Below are 27984 nucleotides of genomic sequence, written 5' to 3'. Positions count from 1 at the left end.
TGGCTTTCAGACACTTTCAAACAGAGCAGAAGGGTTGCACTTTGAAGTTGCCCAGAGGAGGAAGGTAGTCTTGGGCTCTTGCGCATATCCTACGCACATGGTTTCCCTTGATGTCTCTGGCATGGCCAGCATAAATGTCCCTACACCTAACACAGTAGCAACTAGCTTGCTTCATTGCTGTCTGGTAGCTCTTATTTCCCTCACCATCCACATAGGTGGACTGCATTTCCAGTCCCACCACATCCCCTGGCCATTGCTCTGGCAGAAGCATTCACATTCACAAGCAGTTTCCATTCAGCACCTGGCAACTGCAGCCCAATCTCCTGCCTCCCAATGAAGACTGACTTGGTGGGGATCTCAGATCAAAAGGAAGAAGCCAGAAAGGAGAAGGAGATGCATAGCACAGAGTCATTGAACAGTCAAGGTAGCCTAGACTCCAACAGGGAGGATGACAGAGCCACTTTCATCCTGACCCTCACCCTGTACAATGTGAAGAAGATTGAGCTCTCTAAGGCAGCCAAAGTTTTTGAGGTATGACCTTCACCCTTCCTTTTCTCTATGGAGCCATCTCTTCTGTACCTATTGCCTTCATCTCTCCCACTCCTCTCTCACGCTCCTCTTGCTCCCTGCCTGACTTCTGCTTTCATTTGCCTTCCTGCTTTCTCATTGTCCCACTTTTGCTACAGCTGCTCAGGTTGGCTGGCCTCTCTAATTGAAGAAAGAGAATGCTCTGGAGGGATGGATTAGCAGAAGAATCATCATTTTATGAAAGGGCTGTTTAGAACAGACATCAATCTAGTCCTTCTTTTTAGTTGCTCTGGTGGCCAGCTATGACTACATGTTAGAAGCCAATGAATTTTTTGTGCGTGTTTGGCAGGAGATAGAATACTGGTGCTGTAAACCATACAGGCATTATATATTCTGGGCACTTGAAGCATCCCTACCAGGTGCTTACTCTCATCTATGAAAATGAATAACTCGAAAGAAAAGTACTGTATTTGTTACTTATTTTTACTCGGTTGCAATTATTTGATGATTATGGTGTTATTATACATCAATAGGTCTGCTGCATTCTGCCAGGGTTTTAAGAGTTACCTAGCCACTCATTTATTTTTTCTGCTGAGACAAAATGCTACAGTCAACAGTATCTCATCTTTCATCTTCATCTATCTGTATCTAATTCTACAGCGTTTAATGTTTATCTCTGCCTGTATTTTGGCCCCTTCTAAACTGAGCATTATGAAGCTTTGTTGCTTAACATGCGCTTCTTGTTAACACCACTTTTAGTCATCTTTTAAAGACATTGTGAAATATATCTAGACTTACCTGGATTTTTAGTCTTTTGAGAAGCTGCATCATATGAACACCTGGCTCTTGCAGATGTTTGAAACTGAGATCCATCACTTTGAAACCAGACGAGCCAAAAAATCAAAGACTTCTGATGGTGATCTTGATGTTTTTGTTGAATGTGAAATTCACAGTGCTGATATTAGCATCCTTATTACCTCCTTAAAGAGAGTAGCAGAGGATGTGAAAACAAGCAGAGCAGACAAAGGTAAGAAATGTATACATCTCGTAGTGATGTTTTCTTTCTTTTTGGAGTAACTCTTTAGTGTTTTCTTCATTCTAATTTGTCTGGAAAGCTGGTGAGTGAGCATTCATTTTTCTTCACTGCATGACTGTTTTCTCTGAATTGGGATCATCCCTATCAGTGTGGAAAGAGAGACATTTTGTCATAGCTAGTGGATCTGAGGTGAGAAAAGCATCCCAGCAAAAAGGGAGATGAGGAAGATAGATCGGCAAAACAAGAAGCTGAGGGAGAAACTGGGAACTCCTTGATAACAGGAAAAATATGTGCTGAGAGCTGTGCAGAATGCTGACTGCTCTCAGGCAAATGTATACGCTCTTTGTGGGAACATGATGACACAGCAGAGAATCTGAATGTTTCATCTGCTTGTAGTGTATTGCATTGGTTTCATTCAAAAGAACAGTAGTTGTCTGCAGTGTCCTGCTTCCTCCCATTTGAGTCCAGTAGGACTGTCTGGAGATAGATTGCTTCTTCACTGAAAAGAGCTAAACACAACCAGCTCTAAAGAAGTTTCCAGAGTGCACAAGGAAGAGAGGTCAGCAGAAAGTCTGCAGGCACTGTGCAGGCTGAGAGAATCAGGGGATGAGCTTCTTGTAGGGATCAGAGTCTCTGCCAAATCCAGAGTAACAGAGCATCACACATTTTCCCAGGCACACGAAAAGCTTGTTTGGAGGTTGAGCAGCTTCAAAGGCTGCAGTTTAGGAACAGTATTTCACCTGGCAAAGTGCTGCAAGTACTACTCCACTGCCTGTACTGGATTTGATTCACTATCTCTACCAGTCATCAGGGTGTGAAGTGAGTTTTCCAGAGGCAGGCTGGTATTTGAGGTACCTATTTACACGAAGGTAGGGGATGGGTGAGTACAAGCAGCTGTTAGAGACACAGTCCTGATGATGCCAGAGGTGCCCCTGGCAGATGAGAAGTCTGAAAGTCCAGCCTGAATACGGAATTTCCACAGGGTTTGCTACCCTTGACAAGTCCAAGCAGAAACCCCCAGGGTTGTTTTATTTAATACAGCCCTCTTTGGATGTTGCTTGAAATTCACCTTCAGGCTTGTGGTGATAGGCTGTCCCTGCCAAGCTATTGTCAGGGACTATGTGGATATCAAAAGGGTATCATCAGGGAAACTGGAAGGAAAGCCAAAGAGGGTTTTAGAGATGAAAAAGCATTTGTTTAGGATTTCCTTGAAGCTGAGAGGTTGTTGCTCAGAATTAACAGTTAACTTCAAGTGTGCTGGTACTAGAATCTACAATAAAAACATGGGACTATTAAAAGTGGACATTTTTATGGTTAAAGCACAGGAATATTAAGGACATAATTTTCTCCACATTTTCTTTTTTTCCTGTGGTTTTGAACAAACATAATAAAAATGGATAGGCTTGTTTTGTATGCAATGATGCTAGAATTAATACAACTGGCATGCAAATAGTCTTTCTGTTTCTAAGTTAGCTCAGACTTACATGTAGCACTCCAGTTTGTAAAGAACCTTTTCTGGGTATTTCAGACACCAGAATTCAGTAGTGCCCCAAGCAGTTAATTTGGTTTTAAGATGAAAAGGTCAGAGAGTTAGTATCTGTGGCCCATGGAGACACCTAGGGTGCAGGCACCAGCAAGAACTCTGGATTTGTAGGTTTTGGCCTTAAAGCTCTTTGTGTTGTGCTGTGTGAAGCAGAATATCTCATTTGGTTTAAAAGGAAATTTTGGCTTTAAAAATCGTTTCTACTAATTAAAACTGAGATTTTTATCACTGCAAGTTAGTTACAGATAATTTTTCATCCAGTCAGCCAGTTTGGCCAGTAAACAAATTCAGCTACTGACATACAGACACATAGGTATGGATATTAGATACTGATGAAAATTAAGCTTGTAGTCTGCAGTACAACTTTAGAAATTATTTCATCCTATCTCATTTAACTCTCACTGCTTTTTCTCCAGTGCCTTGGTTCCCCAGAAAAATCCAAGATCTGGACAAGTGTCACCATCTGATCACTAAGTATGATCCCACTTTGGACCAAGGTCACCCTGTGAGTTTCAAGGCATTGTTATTTAATTTAAGAAGAAACTTTCTGGAGGGAAATTTTTGTAAGGAGAAGTTCAGGAGTAGAGAAATACTCATGAAATGATAATAAAAGTAAAGGGCCAGATAAAGGCTGGTTATCAGTGGAATTAGGGACTGCAGAATGAAAAAATACAGAGAAAAGTTTATGGGCCCTGATTCACCAAGGTACTTAGGATTAACATAAGAGACATGATGAAGTAACTCCTATTCAATGTATTCTTTAGCACGAGTTCACATGTAACTGTTTAATAAAAGAAAAAATCTCATTTATTGTTTCATCTCACACATTTGAAGTACCCACTCTTTGTACCAGCTGGTCCACATAAAAGTCAAGTTCCCCAGACTTCTGCTTTCTGTTTTCTATGTTTGACCTTTCAGATATTCCATATCTACATTTTTAAGTTGGCATATGTCAGGAATCTCATTCAATGCACAGAGGATGGTAATGAGGATAAGTGGCAGAGAGCTAGCCACTAATAAATGCCAGATCCTCCCATAGAAGGAAGTATTATGCAATGCAAAAACTTTTTAGTTAGAATACAGGTACAGCTTCCCTGAGCAACCTCTTCCAGTGTCTTACCACTGTCACAGTAAAGAATTTCTTCCTTCTATCTAACTTATATCTACCCTCTTTCAGTTTGAAACCATTATCTTTCATCCTGTCCCTATAATCCCTGATATAGAGTCCCTCTCCATCTTTCCTGTAAGCCCCTTTAACTAATGAAAGGTTGCAGTAAGTTCTCTCAGAGCCTTGCTCAAAAATGGACAGGTGGAGGAATTGCCAAATACACTGATGTGCAGTTGGCATAGCAAAGAGTTTACACATACATTTACTACCAAACAGGCAATTTGAGCTGTCCATCTCAACAGGTTCACTTGGTCTCTTTAACGGCCAGAACAACAAGCCAATGACATTGTAACACCAGTTGCTGGGGCACCCTGATGCTGTTTGTGGTGGTTCCCCCAGGACGCTTCTGCAGCTCAGAGACTGGGTAGAGAGCCCTGGGAATGGCAGGGACAAAGCTGAGAGGTCACAGCAGCGATGTTAGTCTGACCCAGTGGTTTTCCTGCATGTTTTGCATAGACTGATTACAGTTCCTGACAAGTAAGGGTGGCATCTAAATGAACTCATTATCCACAACCCATGACAGAAATAAACACGCTCTTGGGATCCAGTTCTTTCCTCAGATTCACGCACACAATACTCATTAACTGCAGTATTACTGGTATTATTGCTACACTGAAAATTATGTGAATAAACCTAAGGGAGAAATTTGGCTTGTAGTACACAAAGTGGTTCCAGTAAGTTCTGAATATTTTCGAATAATAAATATTTGCCGAGTGATGCCGATCAACACTTCTGTATGAGTTATATTAGCAACATAGTGCCAGATTTTATTCCTATTATGAATGATGTAAAATTCAAAGGAGTTTGAGTCCACATCTCTGTTGATGCCTAATAGTTGGGAAAGCTAAACTTCTAGTAAGTACTGAGAAGACAAGAAGAAAACTGATGTTAAATAAGTAAGCTCCCCTTTTAAACACATTCCACTGAGACTGTCTTTACCATAACATGGTAATAAATGGGTATGAGCTGAAAGTCTGAACTTTCTACAAATTCAGTGATGGTTCTAATGATTTCTAGCCAGTCAAGACTCTTCTTTGGCCAAAGTGCAGGATATTGTGCCGGCACAATGTAATTTCTCTGGTGAGGTGGTACGAGGTTTGGTACCATTATTTTTATCACAGCCCTGCAACTTTCATGCTTAGCAGAAGAAAGAAAATATACAAAGAGTGAGCTCTCCTTCAGTGGAAGTGACACCCCTGTTTCAACTCCATCTTTTATGTAATTTGCATTTAAATCTGACTCTAAGTGTAGTCACATGGCAATATAGCATCTATGAACAAGGCCAAAACCTTCCCATCAATCCATGTTACTTTAATTTCTGGTCACAGGCCCCAGATTTTCATCTAAATGTCATGGATGTATATGCAGAATTTGGCTTACCCTGTTTATAAGGTTCAAGACTCATTGCCTCAGAGAAAAGACTCTATTTGTGTCCTAGGTTTTCTGAATGTTTCTGTTAGCAAATTCATTTATCCCTACAGATCTCTCTTCAGGTTAAACTTCTTTCAATTGTTTTCTGTCTCAGGGATATGCTGACCTGGAGTATAGGAAACGGCGGGCATTCTTTGCTGAGCTTGCCTCCAATTACAGAGCGTAAGTACAAGGCTGCTGAAGAGAAATTGCAGTGGCCCACATACACCTTCAGACATCTTTCTGTGCAAGAAATGCCAGAGACAATCTTTTGTCAGTGTATCAATGGGGTTATCTTTTAGAAGACATAATGCAGACATTGCAGTTTTGACTCCATATAAAACATACTTGTCTCACTACACAGCAAATATACCTTTAGATAAAAATGTTAGGATTGCATTCACCACTTCTTCAGTGTTGTATTTTGTCTTAGCAGAGGTGATTTCTCAATGTGACTCTTTTGTTCCAGTTTTGTAGTTCCTTTTAGGACCAGGTCCTGAGCTGAGGCCAATCTTTTTTTTCAAGGAACTGTAAGGAAAAATATTTGGGAATATATTTTTAGCAACAAAAAAGTAATTTTCTATTTTTGTTATTTGTTTGACAAAATGTCTCTAGCTATGTATATTAGCTGTCTAAAAATGTAAAACCCTCTCAGGTCTCATGTGGGTGACTGGAAATGTTTCTACCTTTACAACAGAATCACACTGCTGTCTGACAGTCAGTCAGATGTATAAGTAGAACGTATTGTGGATTATCAACCCCATGGTGTCCAGGAACTGGAGAAATTTCCCAGGCCTTGAGAGACTTCTCCTTGAGTACAGTTTTCTCACTGCCACCAAATATTATAACTAGTGCAGCATGAAACAGCACTAAAATGAACTGAACTAACTCAGAGCTGCTGAAAAAGCAACAGTGAGGAGAAGGGGAGAACACCATCAGAGAAGTTAGTGATAACCATGCAGTGTATGCCTGGGTAGCTGTCTGCTGCTGAATCTGCAAATGCTTCTCTGCGATGACACTAGGCTCTGTGATGACACTAGGCTGATCACATCCTTCAGAACTGGACCCTCTGGGTACACACTGTATTTTAGTTGCTAGATCGCCTTCATCAGAAGTCAGGATAGACCTAGGGATCTCATTTTACTTCTGTAAAGCAGCATGTGGCTCCCTTTCTTACCACATCCTTCTGTTTCCTCCCCATAATGGAATAGAGGAGAAAATGCACACATTAGAGCCTACCAAGACACAGAATTCAGTTATGTACTATTTTACTGTTTCTACCTTCACTGCATTAGATATTCATAAGGCAGGCAAAGAAAATAATACTCACAAACATAACTTGAAACCTGCTTTAGACAGATGCATTGTTTCCACTCTTCATTACAGAGGAGACCCTTTGCCTCGCATCAAGTACACAGCACAGGAGACTGCAACTTGGTGAGTATGTTACTTATCCTCTGACACCTGGGCCTGGAGTGCCAGGAGAGACTGGCAATGTGAGATATCTTATCCACCATACTTATCTACCTCAAATTTTACTTCTTGCTTGTTACTTTTTAGTCATTTGGTTTGCAGAAATCCATTCTCAGGACTGGTCTTAAGTGTTCACTTTCTGGAGGAAATTACATTTTCCCAACCTTCTACCTGCTTGCCAATCCCAATAAAATACCAGAATAGCAAGTATAACTTCTTCTAACTGACCTCTAAGTAACTGTAGCTATAGTGGTGACAGAAATACCATCTTTCCAAATCTGTTACTAGGAGAAAATGCCTATTTGCAGTGTGGAAGATCACTCATAGGACATGGCTAATCCAATGTTCATAGGTCAGCCTTGCTTGCAAGTATTCATTCCTGTTAACATGAATAGGTATCATCCTTTCAAACTGGAGGTAAAGAAAGTTTTGGAGTTTATATCCCCCACAGGATACACTTATTTACACTGTAAAAAAGCCTTTGATGTTAAATGAATTGATGACAAGATACTTTCACATGTGTGCAACGTTTTTTCATGGGGGCTTTGTTTCTCCTGAAGAGTTGTGCTGAGAAAACCCATCCTGAAACACACAAAATTAATTCAATTCAGTTCAAAGTATGTTTTCATACTTTATGTGAATTACATGTCAGATTTGAAAGAAAGCAGAGTTCTTGTTTCATATACCTCTGTTTCCACTGTCTCCCACTACCTTTTACAGAGCTCAGTAGGCAGCAATAATTACACATTTGTATGAAAATACAAACATAAATCTGTCCAAATGTCCCAACTAAGAGCAGAGTCCCACCTTTGTGGAATGTACCACGTGCACCTAGTAAGAAAGAGCCTTTGTTCAGAAAAGTTTGCAATATGAACAGAAAGACAGCCTAAAGGTGGGGCAAAGGACAAGTGAAGACCACATATTATAACTGTGGAACTCAAAAAGCTTGAGCTTAAGGGATTTGCCCAAAATTATACACAAAGCCTATGTCAATGCCAGGAATGAAATCTGTACACTAGATGACTCATCCCAGAACCTCAGCAATAGGGCCATCCTATCTTTTTCACTGATTATTTAATTTTAAATATAATCTGCTGTGCCATAAAGAGCTTGAGGGGTGTTTTTCACGATCCCATGGAAAGCTTGCATCCAACTCATCTAGGCGATCACACTTTTATTAAGCTCAAATAGGATTTTATAACGTCTTCTAATTGTCAAAGACTGATGGCCAGCGTTACGCTCGTGATTGCTACCACCAGCCAACAACCTTGGCATGGGATGGCGTGTGGAAATGTCATATTTAAGCAAACTTAATTTTGTGTTCTTTCCTGTTTTTCTCCTTTGTTGCCAACCTCTGTCATTCCAGCCCTTCTTAACCTAGTAGTTGTTGCGCTGTGCTAATAGAATAGACCTTTAAAGGAGTATCCCTCCATTTCCCCAAACAGCTAGTCCCAGCAACCCAGGTTGTCTTGTTATGCAAAGCTGTTTCCAAATTTAGACCTTCCAATGGTTATCACAGCCCCCTGGAGCTGTGCCCTGAGGTCAGCTGCGTTACAGCACAACTTAATTGAGTACTGTGCAATTGAACAGGAAATTTGGAGCACAGATAAAATTCCCTTGGTGTTCACTCTGAAGAGTTCTTGGATGCCTTCAGTTTGTAGCAACATGGTTATAAAAATGAAAACTAATCAAGTGAAGAAATATGACAGGGTACAGATGATCTGAATTTCTGTTTTCAAGCAGACTTCTTGGAAGGCTCTGAAACTAAGTAGTCATAAAAGATGTTTTATGGGCAAGAGCTATATAAGAAAATGGGAGAATCTAGGACACAATTATATGGATGCACCTGTCATATCTTCATAATAAAGCTGAATAGTACCACCTTTTGTCTAAAAAAATGACATTTAGGTAAAGTCAAGTCATTGCCTTTAAAGCCTCAAGTGTCTGTCTCCATCCTTTGTTATGAGGCTTCTGTCCAGAGCATTTCATAGACAATGATTTCAGCAGTTTCTCTTTCCATCTGTGCACTGAAGAACTATTATGTATCAGCTTAACGGTCCTTTGTGTGATGGGATCTCCACATGATGAGGCATTACACCTTTTTGAGACACTACATTAGGGCAAGCTAAATTGTCTGGAAATACCTGCTTCTCTATTGACTTTAGAGTGGACTTAGATGATTTTCTTAGAAGGACTTAGAGAGGAGGGACACTTAGCTTTGAACAATTCACCAGTAGTCTGCCTAAGTTTCTGTGGCAGTCAGTGTTTAGACACACAGCAGAATGGTGCTTTGATAAAAGAGATGATATGTGCAGAAAATGTATATAAGCCTCTTCTCTCTAGGTACCAGGCTGGGGATGAACCATCTACTAGTTCAGATCCTATGTAACCCCACTGAAGGCAGTAGTATTATATGGGGAAATACGCCAGGCTAACGTGTGAACTCTAGTTATCTCTTTCTTTCTTCTTCTATTTTTCTCCTCTGTGAAAATGGCCCAGTCTCCTGCAGCTTTTGCAACAGTCACAGCAGCCACTGTTTTCTTCTCTTCTGGTAATTTTTTTTCTTCATAAGGTTATCATCCCTTCTTTCATTCTGGCTCATTACTCCCACACCATGTAAGACATTTGTACAAATGAAGAGAGCCATTACCAGGGACTGGCTATCACCTCCATAGCAACAACAGCATCACACAAAAAAATACAATGCAAAACCAACAAGAGGTCATTTTCTGTAGCCAGCATTTCCAAGAATGATCTCAATTTTCATAAAACAATGTTTATAAAATTTCTAATACCCCAGAGCCATGTCTGAACAAAAATAACCATTTCTATAAGGTTCTTTGCCATCATCCTATTACTACTTGTTTACTTTGTAGCAGCTAAACATATTCCAAACCACAGTTCTAGATCCAAGCACCATCAAGTTTGGGAGAAGCTTGAAGCCCGTGCCCAAATCTGGTTATACATATTTTTCTTCAGTTACTCTATTTATGTATAAAGGGCTAAATGCTTCAAGAAGTTGGCATGTCTTTCTAATACATAGCCCATGCCAGGCATTTTGAACTGCAAACATATGAATCTTTTTGCCTGTCCAGATGTTACTCTTCAGTATCAGAAAATGTGCTTTTTTAGGAGGAGGTTTGTAAGACTGAAGTATAGGCTAGGGTTCAGCATAGAGATGGAATGACCAGAATTTCAAATTGTACCCCAGCATAGAGTGGGAGGGAATACCTTATTCATCCAATCCCTAAACTGCACAACCTAGAGAGGACCACAGCTTCAGCTTTTCCCTAGGATTTCCCTGCTGACTTGAACACCCTTACACTTCAGCAAGAAACACTTCTGAATCAGGATTAGTGTCCTGTTATATTAAAGCAAGGTGTAGGAAGGGATAAAACAGATTTGCTGAACAAGAGCCCATCTTCTGAAGCAAAAGGAAAACAAAACCCCCTTATGCCTTGCTAAATCCACCCAGGCATCGGTTTCCAAACAATAGGTGTCTGTCCATGGCCTGTGCTGGGGGTTTATGCCTCTGTGAATCTGTACACAGGGCAGATAAGTACTGCTTTGTCAAGCTGGCTCATGCTCTATGGCTTTTAATTTTTAGGAGAGAAGTCTACAGAAAGCTGAGCGGCCTTTATCCTACTCATGCTTGTACACAGTACTTGGATGCTTTTCAGCAGCTGAAGAAATACTGTGGCTACCAAGAGGATAACATACCTCAACTTCAGGATGTCTCCAGATTTTTAAAAGGTCAGTCATTATGAACTGAGGTTTATCCTAGGGTTTCCTGGATGCATTTGTACACCGCGTACACACAGAAACCATCTTGTAGGACTCAATCTCGTGAACAGAGCTGATTAGCTGCAGAGTTCCCTTGAGCTGTAGCATGTGGCATATCTAGGACTAAGCTGTAAGTTTTTAAGTGGCTGAAGTTGGTGCAGCACTAACCAACTAATTCCAGTGCTGGCAGCAGCAGAACTGCCACAGCACACTGCTCAGCATGACTTGTACACACAGCTTTTCCATGGGTTTGGCTGTATTTTATGCTTCTCTAACTACATTGGTAGTAAGAGCCAAACACAAATACAGGTGCATACCTCTTAAGTCCACTTTTTTTCTGATTCATGAGGCAAGATGGCCTTAAGTCCTAGAAGAAATTATTTCCAGGTGGTCCTGCTAGTCAGTCAGTAGCTGCCTTGAAATGATGCTACTTCTTTCTATCCCCTTGGCCTCCCACTTATCACGCTAAACTCTCTGGTACCTAGCATGTGGCTGACAGGAAAGAAGGAAAGCTTTGAGGCTAGTCTATAAATACAGGGGGATGTGGCCTTAGATGAAAAGACACATAACATTGCTAGACTGACTAACAGGGGGCAGGCAAGGAAAGAAGGCTATGTTATTTTTATGAGATCACATGCCATGGATTCCCAAGGTCACGTGCTTTGTGTTAGCCAGCTGATCTCCTACTGTTATCAAGAATGACTTAAAGTGTTTTTTAAAGCCTCCTTGCTCCTTCTCAGTGATGAGGAGTTGTGGTAGAGAGAGGAAGACAGCTGATAACTATAATTAAATAAATAAAAAGTTTGGCTTAACTTTAAATAGATTATATTTAAATATCCAGGAAATCAAGTGACCTGCTCCATGTAGGTCAGTAGGTGATGCTAGTAAAGCCAAAACAATCTTTCTGTTACTGAAGAGTTTCCTAAGACATTGCCACTTCTAAAGAAGATTACTATTTGGTGACAAAGTTTTTATTGCACCTTTGTGTAAGGGAATAGAAGGCTGGCATGTGAAAAACATCATTCATGAGCACCATCAGATCCAGCTGTAGGAATTTTTTCTGTACACGTATTATGTATTTTCTCATGTAGTTTCCCTTTTATTCAACTATCAATCTTACTTCTTCCCTGTAGTAACTGGGATGATATTTCGTGAAGTAGTTTATATTCTCTCATTTACACACAAAAAGCTGACAGTAGGGAGCTCCAGAAATGTGATGCTTATTTGAGTCACAGAGATATTCATATTTAAGCAAATCAGGTGATTTCAAGGAGGAAGAATGAGGGATAACATGAAAAATATCCTGTCATAATACAATTTGTATTGCTCATATTGGCTGGCTTGAGCCTGCTTGTTTCTTTTGTAGAGCTGCATTCTAAATGTCTTGTATGCTGTACAAATTGTGCTAAAACAAAACAAAAACCTATCCCAAAAGCAAAACAACACCACCCCCTACAAAACAAACCAACCTCCCCTAAAAAAAAATAACCCAGTAATTCTGAAAATTCTGCTAATGGTAGTTGGGAAGATGTTCACAGTGAGTTTCAACTCATCTGCTAAAAGCAGAATGTGGCTAGACTATGACTCTGTCCCCGTGAAACTAGGCTAGACTATAACATTTCAGTGGAAAGGGACCTACAATGATCAACTAGTCTAACCGCCTGACCAATTCAGGTCTGCCCAAAACTTAAAGCATATTTTTAAGGGCATTGTCCAAACATCTCTTGAACACCGAAAGGCATGAGACAGTGTCCACCTCTCTAGGAAGCCTGTTCCAGTGTTTGACCACCCTCTTGGTAAAGAAATGCTAATGTCCAGTCTACACCTCCCCTGCAGCTTTGAAAAGCCTTCCATGGTGCAACTTTAAGTATAATAAACTATAGAAGGAGAGAGGGAGAGAGTAAAGGATACTGTGGAGGGGAAGTGATCATGTTATAACCAGTCCACACAGACAGATCGACTTCCATCTTCTCTTTTACTCAACAATATCTCTGAACTCAAGCAAACAATTCCTTTTGACTTCAATACAAGTGGAATTGCAAGATTGGTCTAGTGTTAACGGGCCTTTTGTTGAGGCTGAACAGAAATAAACTCTACATCATAAGTATTTAATAATTAAAGGGAACTTAAGGAGTTAACTGGAACCGTTGAATATGGCAAATGTTTTCCTAAAGGGTTAACTAGACAAACCTAGGCACATCTTTCTTTCTAGGAAAGATGTCCAAATTTAGGCAGACGTTGTCCTGCACAGCTGGAAGGAATTACAGCAAGTGAACTCAAGCAAGCTCACACTAGAATGTGCAGACCTATATACATGAGGTTTTTAGGCCAAGAATTAAACCCTACAGATCACTTTAGGTCAACTGCTCAAGACCTTTTCTTCATCTCATTTTTATGTCAGAGACTTTTGGGCAGCAGGTCCAATTAACCACACCCCCAATTCTATACTAATTGCTGGGTTTGTTGTGCAGTAATGAAGTAAATTTCAGATCTGACAGATATTACCTTCAGTAGATAACTTTTTCCTATGGCTTTTTAAGGCAAATGGCCAAGTCTGTTACTTCAGCAGACTGTCTCATTCACTGGCCTGTATTTCGAAGGGCATCTCAGGGAACATAAGCTGTAATTTTCATTTTCCCTTCTGCTCCTCCAACATAGATGCTAAAGCAATATAAATTTCCCTAGACTCTTTCATAGTCCTTCCAAAACTGAGTTACTTAGGGCTTGGATCTTGTTTGATATATTTTTCAGCTGGTTAGTTTTCATTTCACTCAGACTCAGAATTTAGCCCAAAGATGACCATATTCTGCAATTTTCACAATCCTCTAGATTGATTTATTGTGATATTAGCAGCAAGGGAGTACCCTTCTTATGCCAGCTTCTGGCCAGCACCTAAGGAGATATAGCTGATGGTGGGTCTATTCCCTCAAACATCCTGCTTTCTTAGTTGGGAAAGGGGGAGAATCACAGAATCACCAAGGTTGGAAGAGATCTCAAAGATCATCAAGTCCAACCCGTCACCACAGACCTCATGACCTCATGGCTAAGGTATCTTAATCATAGATTCATAGAATCAATAAGGTTGGAAGAGACCTCAAAGATCATCAAGTCCAACCTGTCACCCAACACCTCATGACTACTAAACCATGGCACCAAGTGCCACATCCAATCCCCTCTTGAACACCTCCAGGGATAGTGACTCCACCACTTCCCTGGGCAGCACATTCCAATGGCTAATGACTCTCTCAGTGAAGAACTTTCTCCTCACCTTGAGCCTAAACTTCCCCTGGCACATCTTGAGAGTGTGTCCTCTTGTTCTGGTGCTGGTTGCCTGGGAGAAGAGACCAACCCCCTCCTGGTTACAACTACCCTTCAGGTAGTCATAGACAGCAATAAGGTCTCCCCTGAGCCTCCTCTTCTCCAGGCTAAACAATCCCAGCTCCCTCAGAATAGGGAGCTGCTTTACAACAACCCCTGATTCCCTGGTTATTTCTGATGCCTTTGCTCAGTACAGACATAATACTCATAGGTTTTTTTTTGTATTGTTCAGTTTTGAGGCAGTTCAGTACCTATTAGCTTTGAATTCAGCGGAGCAATAGAAGATAACCATGGCAAATGCTATCTACCTAGTTCCTCCCATTGTCAGGTAGAATTCCTTGCTGTCCATTCTTTTTTTTTCTTTTTTTTTGTCCTATGCAGCTTCAGTTGCTCTGTTGCTTCTAATTATTCCAGTGCTCTTTTTCCCTTTCCTTCTCTCTCTCTCTCTCTTTGATTTTTGTTTTTTTTTCAAATGAGAAAATGCTAATAGCCAGGCAGAGAAAGACAAGAAATTCTGGAAGAAACACTGAAAAACCAAACCAAACCAAATCCTGTAAATGTCTGGGTTCCTGGGTGGGATTTTTTTTTTTCGTTGTTGCTGTTTGTTTACATAAAATAAATTAGGTTCCAGGCTTTGTGACACAATTGAATATGGATAGAGAAAGGAGGGCAAAACCTTTTCTGGTTTTCAAAAATTGTAGCTTTATGCTTTAAAGAAGATGAAATGTCATTTATGGGATCTGAGAATGTAGCACAGACTTTGAATATGAGACTTCAAAAAGATTATCATTGTCTCTCTCTTCAAGCAGTGATTTTCAGTTTTCTTAGCTTTGCAGACCACCAACATGTTTCCCATGGAAGAGGAGGTTTTGTATTCTGCTGACCATGAGACTGGTTATTTTGCTTCTTGTCTCTCACAGGCTTTTCATAGCAGTATGGGGTGTCCTAGGGTAACACTGACAACATAAGCTGAAATCCCAGTGCAAAGGCATTGCAGACATGTGCAAAGCAAAATAGACATGATCATTCACTGGGAGCCTGCGTAGTTAGTTCTAGACAGGCATAATGCAGAAAAACAGACAAAACAGGGCAGAAAGTTAGGTAGAAGTACTGACGGAAACTCTGGTAAAGAGCCAAATTCCAGCACCTTTACCTCTGATAAGGACCTGTTTGCTCTTTCTTCTGCCTGTTCTCATTCTAACAAAGTCTAGGCAAAAAGATAAAACTGATAGAAAGCATTGCTAATGCTGAGCTTGTGGACCATGTGGAACATTCACTGAGAAAAGGAAACAAAGAGTATGCTTTGATTCTTCCTCTGGGGTATGTTGAATGAGGCCCACTGAGAAACAGAAGAATTGCTTAGACTGGAGCAGATCCATGGTCCACTTACACTGTCTTCAACAGTGCAGGGTACCAGGTGTTTCTGTGCAGAGAATAAGAAAATCTGCAGAAGGGGATTAAAAAGTAACCTCACAACAGCGAAGAGGCACACGCTCTCAGACAGGAGTAGGGGTGGAATATGTCCCATATCTAGCTCTTATTTTTTTTTTACATAGCTGTACAGGAACTGAGAGATAACACAGGAATTAATAGACTAGCCAATACTTAAAATGCAGTTTCTGTCACCTGCTTGATCATGAAGATTGCATGTGACTGCAGACACATCAGTGACATGTGGGACATAGTAGATACATGAGTATGAACGTGCTAAAGATGTAAGCTAAGGTAGGCAGTGCTCCCATATCTTGTATCATTGCTGTGTGAATGTGTGTAGCATGGATGGCTAAGTGATTTGATGGTGCAGTAACTGGACACACAGCAGCGCAGGGGCACGTTGATAATTCATTGGTCATTGGAATGGGCTGCCCAGGGAGGTGGTGGAGTCACCATCCCTGGAGGTGTTCAAGAGGAGATCGGACGTGGCACTTGGTACCATGGTCTAGTCAGAGGTCTGTGGTGACAGGTTGGACTCGATGATCCTCGAGGTCTCTTCCAACCTTGGCGATATTGTGATAATGACAAGCCATGATGCTCCTGCTGTGTTTACGTGGAGGGAGCTACTGCAACAGAGACTGAAGATCCTCTGGAATTGTTCAACTGAAGTAACTCTGCCATGCCATTAACTCTAGAAATGCCAAAATTCAGCCTCACTTCCCTTTGCAGAGAGAACAGGTTTCCAGCTGAGACCAGCTGCAGGACTGCTGTCTGCTCGTGACTTCCTTGCTAGCTTGGCATTTCGTGTCTTCCAGAGCACACAATATATAAGACATTTCTCTTCTCCTATGCATTCCCCAGAACCGTAAGTTTGATGCCTTGGCATAGTTCCATTCTTCAGAATGTGTTGGGGATGATTCTCTTGGGAACAGCTCTGAAGTTCCATCCAGTAGTTTACAGAATTAAACAATTGGATAAACTGGTAGCTGCAGAGTTAGAAGGGGAAGTCATGCATGAGAGGGTGTGTCTCTGTCTCTCTTGAAAAGCTCTTTGGGAAGGAAAAGACTAGAGAATATCTGGTTTAATCTTTTCATTCTGCCTTCAGTTACCATCTGCTGGGTTTTGATTCCCTGCTGTGAAACTCTCCCAGTAAGTGCTGGCCAGACGACAGCAATTACATTTCATAAGAAATGACAAATTCACACAGATGCTTTTGTTGTATGCTGGGGCAAAACAGGGGCCTTTCAAAGCTGTTTTGACATACAACACTAGTGTTTGTGCCATCCCAAGTGAGACAATAGCCTAGGTAGTACAGGGCGGCTGGCAGAAGTGAGTATTCTGTCAGGACCCCTGCAGAGCCAGACCAGGTATGGAAGCAGATAGCACAGAGCAGTCCTCACAGTAGCTTCCTTTGGGGGGGGGTCTATCAGGTAAAGTCCTCCACAGGAAGTTCATACAGGGCACTGAAAGAAGCCTTTATTAATACAGAAAGTCACTTGTTTTCCAGAGACTGCTGCCATGAGTTGTTGGGTCATGTTCCCATGCTAGCTGACAAAGAGTTTGCCCAGTTCTCTCAGGTAAGAAGGTTTTTCTGCTGGCTGTTTAACCAAGTCCTCTGGATAGCAGACCAAATGTGCCTCAAAGGCATGCAGCTCACAGTGCTCAACAGGCTATTTTAAGACTTGACTATGCATGAGTTGGAGCCTCCAGAGATGGTAGGCTAGTAGTGCCTTGGGAGACATTTACTTCAAGGGAGTGGTAGCACTGCTCCCTAAAGACATCGCGTAAAAGGAAGGGCAGGCAGTGCCTGTGGGAGTTCACTGTGGGAGGGCTGAAGAAGGATGCCAGTGGAGCCTCTGAGGTGCTGTGTTTGAGTTGTACTGACTGTTGTCCCCCTGGCTTCCTGTCCTAGACCACATGAACCTAACAAGCAACAGCCATCAAGCCCTCAGGCTGGTTCTGTCTCTAGATGTACGTTTTTATCTCACATGATACTTTAATTATATCTATCACCATGTCATTCATTAGAGTTGTTTTTCCTTTTCCAACTTACCAGATTCTCACAGCATTGCTCATTCTAAGCAATGCTGAGGAGGCTCCAAAAAAACAAACAGGATGTCTTTGTACAACAAGGAGCTTTTTAGTATGAGCAGTAATGTCAGACCCAAGTGAACTCAATGACCGTATAATTAAATACTTCAGAACTATGCTTATGCCTCAAAATCATAAGGGAGGAAGGTAACTCATATTCTAAGCTTATCAATGAGTGGCTAGTGTGGAAACTGGTAAACAGAGCAGAGGGGTTACATGATGTATATTCTTGTCAGAATATCTTAATAAGAAAGCAAGTTCACCTCATATAATGTGGTTTTCAGTTGTGTCAACCTGGATATGTACTACTTTCCATTTTGGTCACAAATAGATGTTATTGTCAGATTCAGATGAATAGTATTTAAAATATCCTAGTGGTCTATAATTTACTCTGGAAGAAACCTCTTCAGTTCAGTTCAATACCAGAACCGAAGACACATCAGAAGTAAGAGATGATGGCAATTTCAAAACTTTCAGCTTTCCCCTTTTTCCATCCAGAACACAAACTGTACAACACAGGATCACAGTAAATGAATTTTCACATTTCATTTCCCCACCCCCACCCCCCAAATTATTTTCATAGTTGAAATTCACCCCATGAAAATTCTTTTCTGTTCCTTTCAACATGAGACAATGAACGGTGAAAATATTGTAATTTTATGTGTTTGCTGCATGATACAGCTCCTGGCATAGCTAGGAAGAAGCATCTACAGATTTCTATTGTGTGAAAAACAATTAACAGGAAGCACAGATGAGAGTAAGCAGAATCCTCCCTGCATTCATCTGACCCACTCATAAGGGATGTCAGAAGGGGAATGAGAGACAGAAAGACAATAGCAAAGATAAAGCCCACCTTGCTGTTCTTTCTTATGCCTCTTTATAATCTGCCAGGGATAGTCCAGCATTAAGCCACGAGATGGTTAATTTTATACAGAGAGCACTGAGAATTAAACACTCATCTAGTGTGGCTCCCAGTGGTAAGTAGCTGGGGGCCAGGGAGAGGTAGGCATCCTGGAAGCCATGGAAGGTCATTTTGGGTGACAAAAACAATGAATAGTTCACGCTATTCATGTTAGAAATTATGTGGTCCTCCCCCCTTCCCCTCTTTCTCTCCCTTGGGCTGAATAATCACACTGGTGTAACGCTGCCTGCTTGCTTACTTGCTTTAGGATATTGGACTGGCTTCTCTGGGATCATCTGAAGTGGAGATTGAGAAATTGGCCACAGTAAGTACAGATGGCAGTTTAGTATTGAAGGCAAACCCCAAACAATTTACTGCATATCCCTTACTGCACAGGGACCGCTTTTCTCTGATGTCTCATATTAGATACAAAAAAGGGAACATCATCTGGGTCATCACCTCCTCATTCACAGGTTAGTGAGGTGCTGGAGCAGGGGCTGGAGTCCCTCTGGGAGAGCCCAGAAGCATGTGATTCTACCTGATGAAATGCTTATACCTTTTGCTTCTATGAGAGTATATTCCTGAAGCCGTTTCTACAACTTCAACCATAGGAAGGTCCCAACTAGCTTATCACTTACCTAACAGACTGGATACCCAATGTCATTCCTTCTTTTTTCTGCTACAAAAGGTGAAGGGAACCATCAGAATTTGGTTCACCCTGCACTCACTAATCTCACAAAACAGGTGAGCACTTAAAAGCAATTTGAGGGCAGGTAGTGTCATTCAGTTCTGAGTCACTGGGCTGTATACACACGTCAAAATAACTCCTGCAGCCCCTTGCTGCCTTCTTAACTTGTTCTGAAAGTGGACTGGAGGTCAGATTATTTTTTAATTTTTTCACATAATGATAGCCATTTCTCAGTCCTGATGACTTTTTGTCAGAGGAGGAGAGGAACTTTATCCTCACCCAGGTGGGTGAGGCACAATCAGTAAAGGGAGTGGAAGGGAGGAAGCTGTCACTTCCAAAGTACTGCACACAGCCCCACTCATGGTGAAGTGGAATGAAGCACTGTGTGAAGGAGATTGTGACTCACCTAAAATCTATCTGCATATATCTGGGGTGAGGACTAGGTAAGACTAACAGTATTTTTAGAGTTTGGAGAGCAAAAGGTGCCAGTGCTGAATTTTTTGTGGCATCATCCACATCTTGAGCTGGTGATGTGAGAGAACTATGTGGGAAAAGACAGTGACACACACATTTCCTGTGCATTTTCCCATTCTCTGTGTCTAGAGATGCTAGATTAACATTAAGATCCATGTCTTTGATAGAATTATGAATCCCAGGGAGCCATTTTGTGTTGCCACCTTGGTCTTGGTGATGTTGGTTGAAGGCCAGTGGCTTACATAGCATTTCTTTGCAAACACTTCTTGCTGGCCCTGGACTAGATTAGAGGTAAGGTTAAGATTCAGGTTAGAAGAATGATGGATATCTCATATCTGAAATTGTCACAGTATCATCTAGGGGTTGGGAAGGTAGAATAAGGACACCTGTTAGAAAAGACTGCCTTTAGTTCAAGATCTGTGAGAATGTAATTTTGTAAGTGCCATTCAAATATTCCAAACAGTAAATGCTGGTTTAACATCTCAGTCTTCAATTGTTTAAAAGTTAAACATCTAATCTAGGCTTATTGTTTAGGTTTCATCACTAGAAAGTGAAGGTAGAGAGGAACCTGTAACATTGACTCTATCCTGACAAATATGTCTAATAAAAATTCTTTTGAAATACCTGTCATTCTTTCTCTATTACAAAGAGAATGAAGGTAACTAGCTTAGATGGCACAAGAAGAGTTAGGCTGACTAAAAGTTTGTTTAAAGAATCTCAGCTTTGTTTGTTGCAATGGTCTGTAACAATTCTAAAGCAAATTTTGAAATGCCATTCTTTTATACAGACCCTGGACTTCACTAAGCAGGTGGATCTGTGCATAAGAGATATAGAGAATTATTAGTTAAACTACAGGGAGTGCAGCTCAGGATTCTGCAGGGGGAAAAAAGGGTTCAGGCATGCTGTTTCTTTAGTGGCAAATTTGTAGACTAAAACCAAGTATTCAAAAATGTAAGATGTGTGAAAAGAAGGTGGAAGGAAGAAAAAGAAAGAAAGTAAAGGGTAGAACAGAGAGAATAACATACAATTTTCCATTATTTTACCAACTGCATGCAATTCTTGGAGAAAGGTGCTGAGACTGCAGTTCTTATGGCTAAACAGAAGCCAAGGTCAAACTGTCTGAAGCAGCAAAGAACTGCATGTCCCTAAAGGAACCTTGCAGAGTTGTAACTTAAAGCCACATTCTTGAAATGCTTCCCACTTTCCATGTTTTCCTTTTGCACACCACCTATCCAGCTTCTGAGGGGTCAGGCTGTGTCCAGAACTGATTCTTTCACTTTATAGCATCTTTGGATGCTATTACAATGGAAGGCTTAACAGGTTGGCAGAGCCAAGGGTTGCTTTTATCCTGATACTGTCCATCTGACAAAGGAAATATGGTCATAAGCGTGCTTTATTGCAAGAAAAGCCCAGAGAGATGTATCGTTATTTCCTGCTGGAGCATAGTAAAAGTATACTTTGCATAATCTTAAAGGGTACATTGCTGCTAAGGGAGAAGTCATTCTTCAATTCTTCTAAATGTTATCATACAGACAAAGGAAGAGGGAAACTACCCTTCCAGGTGCCTTTCCTAGGGCATTGAACCCTGGGTGTGGAGGGGGTCTGCCTATACTTCTGGGGACTATGGGTTGAAATGTGCCACCTTCCAGCAACTCTACTGAAGCTCATGGCTAAGTGGTCGTGGGGCAATTTGTAGTATCTTCCAAATAGAGGGGATAGGACTGTATGACTATATTTAGCCATGTAATCACCATTAGCACTTTTTATTCTTATTTAGTGGAGTGAGAACAGGAAGTGTTGCATGTTCTGGGGGGGGGAGAAAGTGTTATAATTTGTATGTGTTATATACGATGAAAGAAAAGCTATTATTAAAATATACAGGTATAAAAATTGAAAATATGAAGATATTCAAGAATAAAAAGAAGATAAAATAAGGAATAATGAGAAGCTTAGAAATTAACTGCCTGTCTTTCACAAGTTTTTTTCTTTTTTTGCCAGCTTTATTGGTTCACTGTGGAGTTTGGTCTCTGCAAGGAAAAGGGATCGATCAAAGCATATGGGGCAGGACTGCTTTCATCTTATGGGGAACTTATGGTATGTGTCAAATGTATGGTATTGAAAGATTTCTATGATCTGTTTTTCTTAACTCTCTGGTAAAAACAAAATAATATTTCCTCACATAAGCCAATAAGTTTTACAATACTGATTTTTCTTTCGCAAAAAAACTTCATTCTCCCTTCCCAGAAGCTGCTGAGTAGGGAAAAACTAAAGGATTGTATCTACCTGTATTCCACCTAAAAAGAGATAAAATGCAACTAAAGCAATCATCCTGTAAAGTATTAGATTTGCTTCTTACTCTTCCTGGTCGGTAGTAATTCAGTTGATTTCTAACATAAACCACGTTGTACGTTTCTGAATTGCTCACTAGAGGGCAATATTAGGCTTACTACAGACTGCTATTTCATGCCATTGAGGGATCTACTAGAAAGGCATTGAATAAAGTGTGAAGAAGCACTAAAACAAGTTTAGTATTTTACATTCCTAAATCGATTTTAAAACTTATCCCAGCTCAAGTTTTACATAGGGGAAAATCTGCACACACAGGTTTGATATTGTGCTACCTAGACAGATTAACTGTGGAAAGAGGAATTGGACACCTTTACAGAAACCCTGTGAGTTTCCTATCCTTTGGACAAACTGCTAATAGGGGAGATAACAATTTCTGCTCATTTTTGCAGAGCACAGAAGCAGAAGCAGTTTCTAAGCAAAAAGCCCTAAACTTGTGTCAGTAGATCTCAATTGCTATGGGTTGTATAGAATAGAACAGAACAAAACAGAACAGAATAGACCACGTTGGAAGAGACCTTTGAGATCATCGAGTCCAACCTAACTATCCAACACTATCTAATCTACCAAACCATGGCACCAAGCACCCCATCCAGTCTCTTCCTAAACACCTCCAGTGATGGTGACTCCACCACCTCCCTGGGCAGCACATTCCAATGGGCAATCACTCTGTCTATGAAGAACTTCTTCCTAACATCTAGCTTAAACCCCCCCTGGTGCAGCTTGAGACTGAATGATTTTATTATTTTTTTTTAAATTAGTAAGAGCCAAAGGAAAAGAAAAAGTACTATGTTTTATAAATCAGATTTTTTGGTTTGTTTTTTTTTAATGGGAAGTATATTTTAAGCTTAACACATAGACACAGCAGCTTAACAGTTCTATTCACATGGAACCAAGGCTGGGTTAGCACAGCTTGGTCTCCTATAACTGGAGATAGTTGGATTATCATGACAAGAAGCATATTACAAAATTCTCCTAAGGGAATACAGGTCATCTTGCTTCCCAGTCAGTTGACAGAGGGAAGAAACAGAATTTTAATGCACTTCAGAACATATATGAGGGATCCCAACACACCTGCGGTGGTGTTAGGTCAATGGCTGGACCCAATGATCTTAGAGGTCTTCTCAAGCCAAAACAGTTCTATGATTCTATGATTCCAATGCTAACTTTAGTATAGACAGCAGCAGTGTGAGTAAAGTGCTGAGGTCCTATGCCCAAGCACCTGCTAGCAACTTGAAAACGTATACCAACTGTTTCTTGCACAGCTGAAGAGATGAAATATGTCTAGTGCAGTCTCTATTTTGTAGAAGGGAGTTTTTTTAGAAATGTAGCAGTAGATAGACAGTTCTCTTTGAGAAGATGAAGAAGATAGTGAGGCTTATGGTAGCCTTCAGTTTCTTGCAAAGCTCATTTTGAAAGAAATGGGCAATTGAAAAAGGCGTTAACCCACCACAGCAATAGAGTCTTAGACTGACTCTTGAGAAAATTCTAGCTAAATTTGTCTGATATTTGGGAGAAAGCTATTGTCCATCCGGACAATTAGTTGCCAGTCTTCTCCGTAAGGGCCCAGGCACAGGTTTGTGCATGGAGGCCCCAAACTCAACTTTGTATCATTTAGCTAGTCAGTGTATTTGACACAGACAGACTCACTGTAGTTCATGTCACAGAGTCATTCTGCAGTAACCTCTGGAAAGAAGGGGTCTCCAGATCACTGAACATTTCTGAGAACAGTAGGATGATTTGGTCATTGAGGAGGCAAAAAAGACATAACTTACTAGTGCTAGATGGTTAACTACAAGAATATCTAACAAGCTGGAGAGGGTGAGCAGCAATACATCCAGCTAATATTATGTAAGAACTCAGCATCAGCAAGAAGCCTGGGAACATCCCTAAACTGCTGTTTGGACTGTTTGTGGATGTGTGTGACTGTAACCCAGGGAACCACATCCTGACTATGAAATCTTAAAAATGTTTTTCTCTTCTCCACAGCACCCTCCTCCCACCCCCCACCCCCCCAACCCCCAACCAGTTTGAAATCAGCTTCAGGTGCCCATTTTCTGAGGATGAGTTGATCCTGCCCAAAGTCAGGGCATAACTTGAGAGAAGGACAGAGGATAAGAGGTAAAACTAGAAAACCTCTGCATCAGACTTGCCCTTGAATCCGTGTTACCTGACAAATCATTTAGTGACAGCAGCTAAGTATCTGAAGGGATGGATAACCATACCCAAGTCTCAACTGAGCAGTTGTAATGGGTCTGACAGCTGGCCAACCTTGCCTCCTCTGAACTATAAGAATTCCTCCCAAACAGCTCTTGGTATTGCACTGTTTATTTCACTATATTCTGTCAGCTGTTCTGCATTATCCAAAATGCTTCTCCTGTTAACACTTAGCTGGACTCTGTCCTACGTACTATAAAATCTTATGGCTCGTACCGCACTTCTGGCAGCGCTCAGTGCTACATATGCTTTTCTTGCAGCACAACAAGTACTTGACTTGTAGAGGCTTTTAAGACCATCCGGTTTCAAGCTGATCTTCCACTGAAATCAATGGCATTTCAGTTCTGCCTCAACACTGACAGCATAGTGGGACTCCTGTCAAGTTTTGGGTTTCTGAAATCTTTTCCCATTAGTCCCCAGAGTTTCTCAGATTGTTTAAGAGTAGTCTCATCTTTGTGTATACCATCCATCTTAGCTTGTTCAATTACACACTGCAAATGAAGAACAGGAAAAACATAATCTTTAAGGATTTTGTATTCTGGTTCCTTTCCCCCCTCCAGCCCCCCCCCCCCCCCCTTTTTTTTTCCCTTTCTTTTTTCGGGGGGGGGGGGGGAAGCAAAAAGCCCTGTATTAACTCCTGCACTAGTTCTGTAGCAAATGAGCATATTGATTAAGGCACGCCATCAGTGATGGAGAGTTCAAGCTCACTTTAGTGAAATATCTAAAAATGTGCTTAAGGGTACTGTCTGTAGTTTTACAGTTAGCAGATTGAGCTGAGAGACCTGAAGAACACATAGATGAGCTTCTGTGGGCCCAGAACACAAACACACACCTGCAGAGTACAGTGGATATTTATATACTTGGGTTTTCAGGGATCTTTGACGCTTCTTAGCTGGCATGGGATCTGTGCAGCACATACCAGGACCATTATACCTGTTCCTCAGTGCAAGAGGAAATGTGAGATTTGTGTCATGGACTGGGGACTTGGAAATAGTGGTGCAATGAACAGTGAGTCTTCTATGATAGTAATTGAAAAAGCAGCATGATACTGTTTTTTCTTCTAGATCTTCAGATTTTGGGGGGTGCCATAGACTTTCCCTGGTTGAGAGCGTTGCTAAGGTACTCAGTTGTACATCACTGGAATACAAAAACTAGCTTCTCTCTCTCTTTTTTTCTTCTTTTAAAAAATTATTTGGTTTATTAACTGCTAATTACAAAGGGCAACTTTCACCTGAAAGAACAGGACATGATATTACTTTGAACTATTCCACAAAGAGTATTGTTTAGCTCAGTAGGTATTAATTCTTGGTATGTTCATTCACCTGCTCTAACCTGTGTTGTTCCCCTTACAAAGTATGCTTTATCAAACAAGCCAGAGTACAAACTTTTGGATCCAGAAGTGACTGCAGTTCACCCCTATCAGGATCAAGCCTTCCAGCCTGTTTATTTTATAGCAGAAAGTTTGGAAGATGCCAAGGCCAAACTTCAGTAAGTAAAATGTTTGTGGGTATTTTCACTGGGGGAGACACAGTGTTTCTAATCCCAATCTCAAATACACGTACCACTACTGCAATAACCATGCCAGGCTACCTCCCTGCATGCCTCATCTGTGCAGTGGTGTTTTTACCACAAAGCTAAGCATAATATTATTTATCTCAGAAAATCTTCACAGAAAATTCTAACTACTCACTGTTATCCCCTGTCCCATGTTTCATCTTAGCAATGCCTCATTTTAACGACTTCCAAAGATCTCTGTCACTGAGTAGTGAGAGTGCAATCCCACAGTTGGGGTGCCTCTGTGGTAATCCACACAAATAGGAGGTCATGACAAACTGATTTACCCAAGGTCACACAGAAATTTTATAGCAGACTCAGGAATTAACATGGATCAGCAGGGGGCTTAAAAACAAGATTGCCTTTCTCCTCTGATTATATCTGCACAAGAATGCAGAATCAGCATTCACAGGCAATCTAATTTCTACAAAGGAGCTGGCTGCAACCTAACTGACATTATTTGAAATTAGCTTGAAGTATTTCTAAATTAATTTATCTGACCATAATATTTACATTATGGTTGGCAGTAAGGATGCTTTATTTATTTTATTTTTTATTTTTAAAACAAGCAGGATTTAAATTCTGGCCTTTATCTCCAAGAGTTAGAATATGGCAAGTTCTGGCTGGAGGCAGGAGGCTGGAGCTACTAGCATGTACAAGCTGAAATGAGGAATTTATTAGAGGAAGAGAACCTGTGCCAGACTTCTTCCCTACCCCCACATCTTTTCCAGAAGCATTGTCTGCTGGGGTTACAGCAATGGCAAATTAGGGCCCTCATGTTAAAGCTGAAGGTTCACATTAAATTATTAATGTGTACAGAAACGTGGCTGAGAACTCATTGGCAGAAGAGGGAGAGTTTTCAAGAACATTTGAGTCAGACAAACCTGAAAAGAACTTACAAGGACAAGGAATACACCATTCTCAGAAGCTTTTTCATACAGTTTTTCAGGACAGTTGTGCAGCCAAAGCTACTCAAAATAACCAAAGGCATAAGAGTCTGTCAGAGTGGAAAACAGAAGTCAGCATCATTACAGGGTGCTCCTACTAGCATGCACTCAATGGAAACATTACCAAAAATGGCAACCAATCATATTTTTTTCTTTTAACAGAGACAATAAAATATCCCAGGATGCCTAGTATCAACAGGTTTTTAGTATTTGGAAAGAGCTACCCCAGGTTATTTCTTGGAAGTGAAGGCTGCAGATATGCTGTGTTCCCACATTCCTCAGCTTGTGGCTGTAATAACTCTGAATTGTGTTAATGTATAGCTGTAAGAGCACATATGGGTTGGAGCCAGCCATACTGAAAAGCAGGGATTAAGCTGCAAGTAGTTCAGCCACAGGAAGGATATGCTGTACCCTTCAACATTAAGGACTAACAATGAGGAGATGGTCATACCAGCCTCTGCTCCCTGATTAGTCTATGCCTGCATACTGAGAAATCAGATCCTACAAGCTTTACTTTTATGGAAATGGGTTCTGAACTTGATCTGTCTTCTTCCCAACCCAGGAACTATGCAATGAACATCAAGAAGCCTTTTTCTCTGCACTTTGACCCATTCACCAGCAGCATAGAGGTTATGAGCACACCTCAGAAAGTCAAGAGGTCACTCTATCAAATAAAAGAGGAGCTGAAAAACCTATGTTTGGCCCTGGAAAACCTCTGATAAAACTACAATACATCTCACCAGGTAGTGAGATACCTGTAGAAGGCTCCAACACTCGAGGATTTAGTAACGAAGGTGTGCCTGTATGTGAAAAACTTTAACCCATGAAACAGGTCACTGTAATTTAGTCTGGTGACTTAGCTGCATTAATGAGTTCCTACGGATCATGTTTCAGTGACAAACAAGATCAAAGTACTCCAATTTTTGGTAGGTCATGTGATCCACAGCTCTTTGGAGTCTATTTATCTGTTATTATTGGACTCAGAGGGTTTTTTTAATTCACCTGCCACGTTTTCATGTTAGAACATTAACTCTTCAGACACACAGACTTTTACTTTGCTGCTTAAATGACAT

At 40.9% G+C, this 27984-nt stretch overlaps 1 protein-coding gene across 1 annotated transcript; it reads left to right on the top strand.

Moving 5' to 3' along the window:
* Nucleotides 1–333: 333 nt before the first annotated feature.
* LOC137442772 (tyrosine 3-monooxygenase-like) lies at nucleotides 334–27633 on the top strand. Its single transcript, XM_068141746.1, has 12 exons — nucleotides 334–531; nucleotides 1381–1555; nucleotides 3524–3612; nucleotides 5801–5868; nucleotides 7072–7122; nucleotides 10766–10911; nucleotides 16423–16558; nucleotides 17201–17270; nucleotides 18954–19010; nucleotides 21846–21941; nucleotides 25765–25898; nucleotides 27474–27633. Exons 1-12 carry the CDS (start codon nucleotides 334–336, stop codon nucleotides 27628–27630), a joined length of 1377 nt encoding a protein of 458 aa, XP_067997847.1. The 3' UTR covers nucleotides 27631–27633.
* The last annotated feature ends 351 nt before the right edge of the window (nucleotides 27634–27984 follow it).

The sequence above is a fragment of the Melanerpes formicivorus genome, unplaced genomic scaffold (assembly GCF_026170545.1).
Source record: "Melanerpes formicivorus ecotype bairdi unplaced genomic scaffold, bMelFor1.0.p_v2 SCAF_8, whole genome shotgun sequence".
In the NCBI taxonomy this organism is placed as follows: Eukaryota; Metazoa; Chordata; class Aves; order Piciformes; family Picidae; genus Melanerpes; species Melanerpes formicivorus.
This window is presented reverse-complemented; position numbering and strand designations above follow the sequence as displayed.

Bases quoted from the DNA above. Each gene is read 5' to 3' on its own strand.
- LOC137442772 (XM_068141746.1), top strand. From the start codon at position 334: ATGAAGACTGACTTGGTGGGGATCTCAGATCAAAAGGAAGAAGCCAGA. The intron at 532-1,380 runs GTATGACCTTCA...TGGCTCTTGCAG, and splicing joins AGGCAGCCAAAGTTTTTGAG to ATGTTTGAAACTGAGATCCA. The intron at 3,613-5,800 runs GTGAGTTTCAAG...TTTCTGTCTCAG, and splicing joins CTTTGGACCAAGGTCACCCT to GGATATGCTGACCTGGAGTA.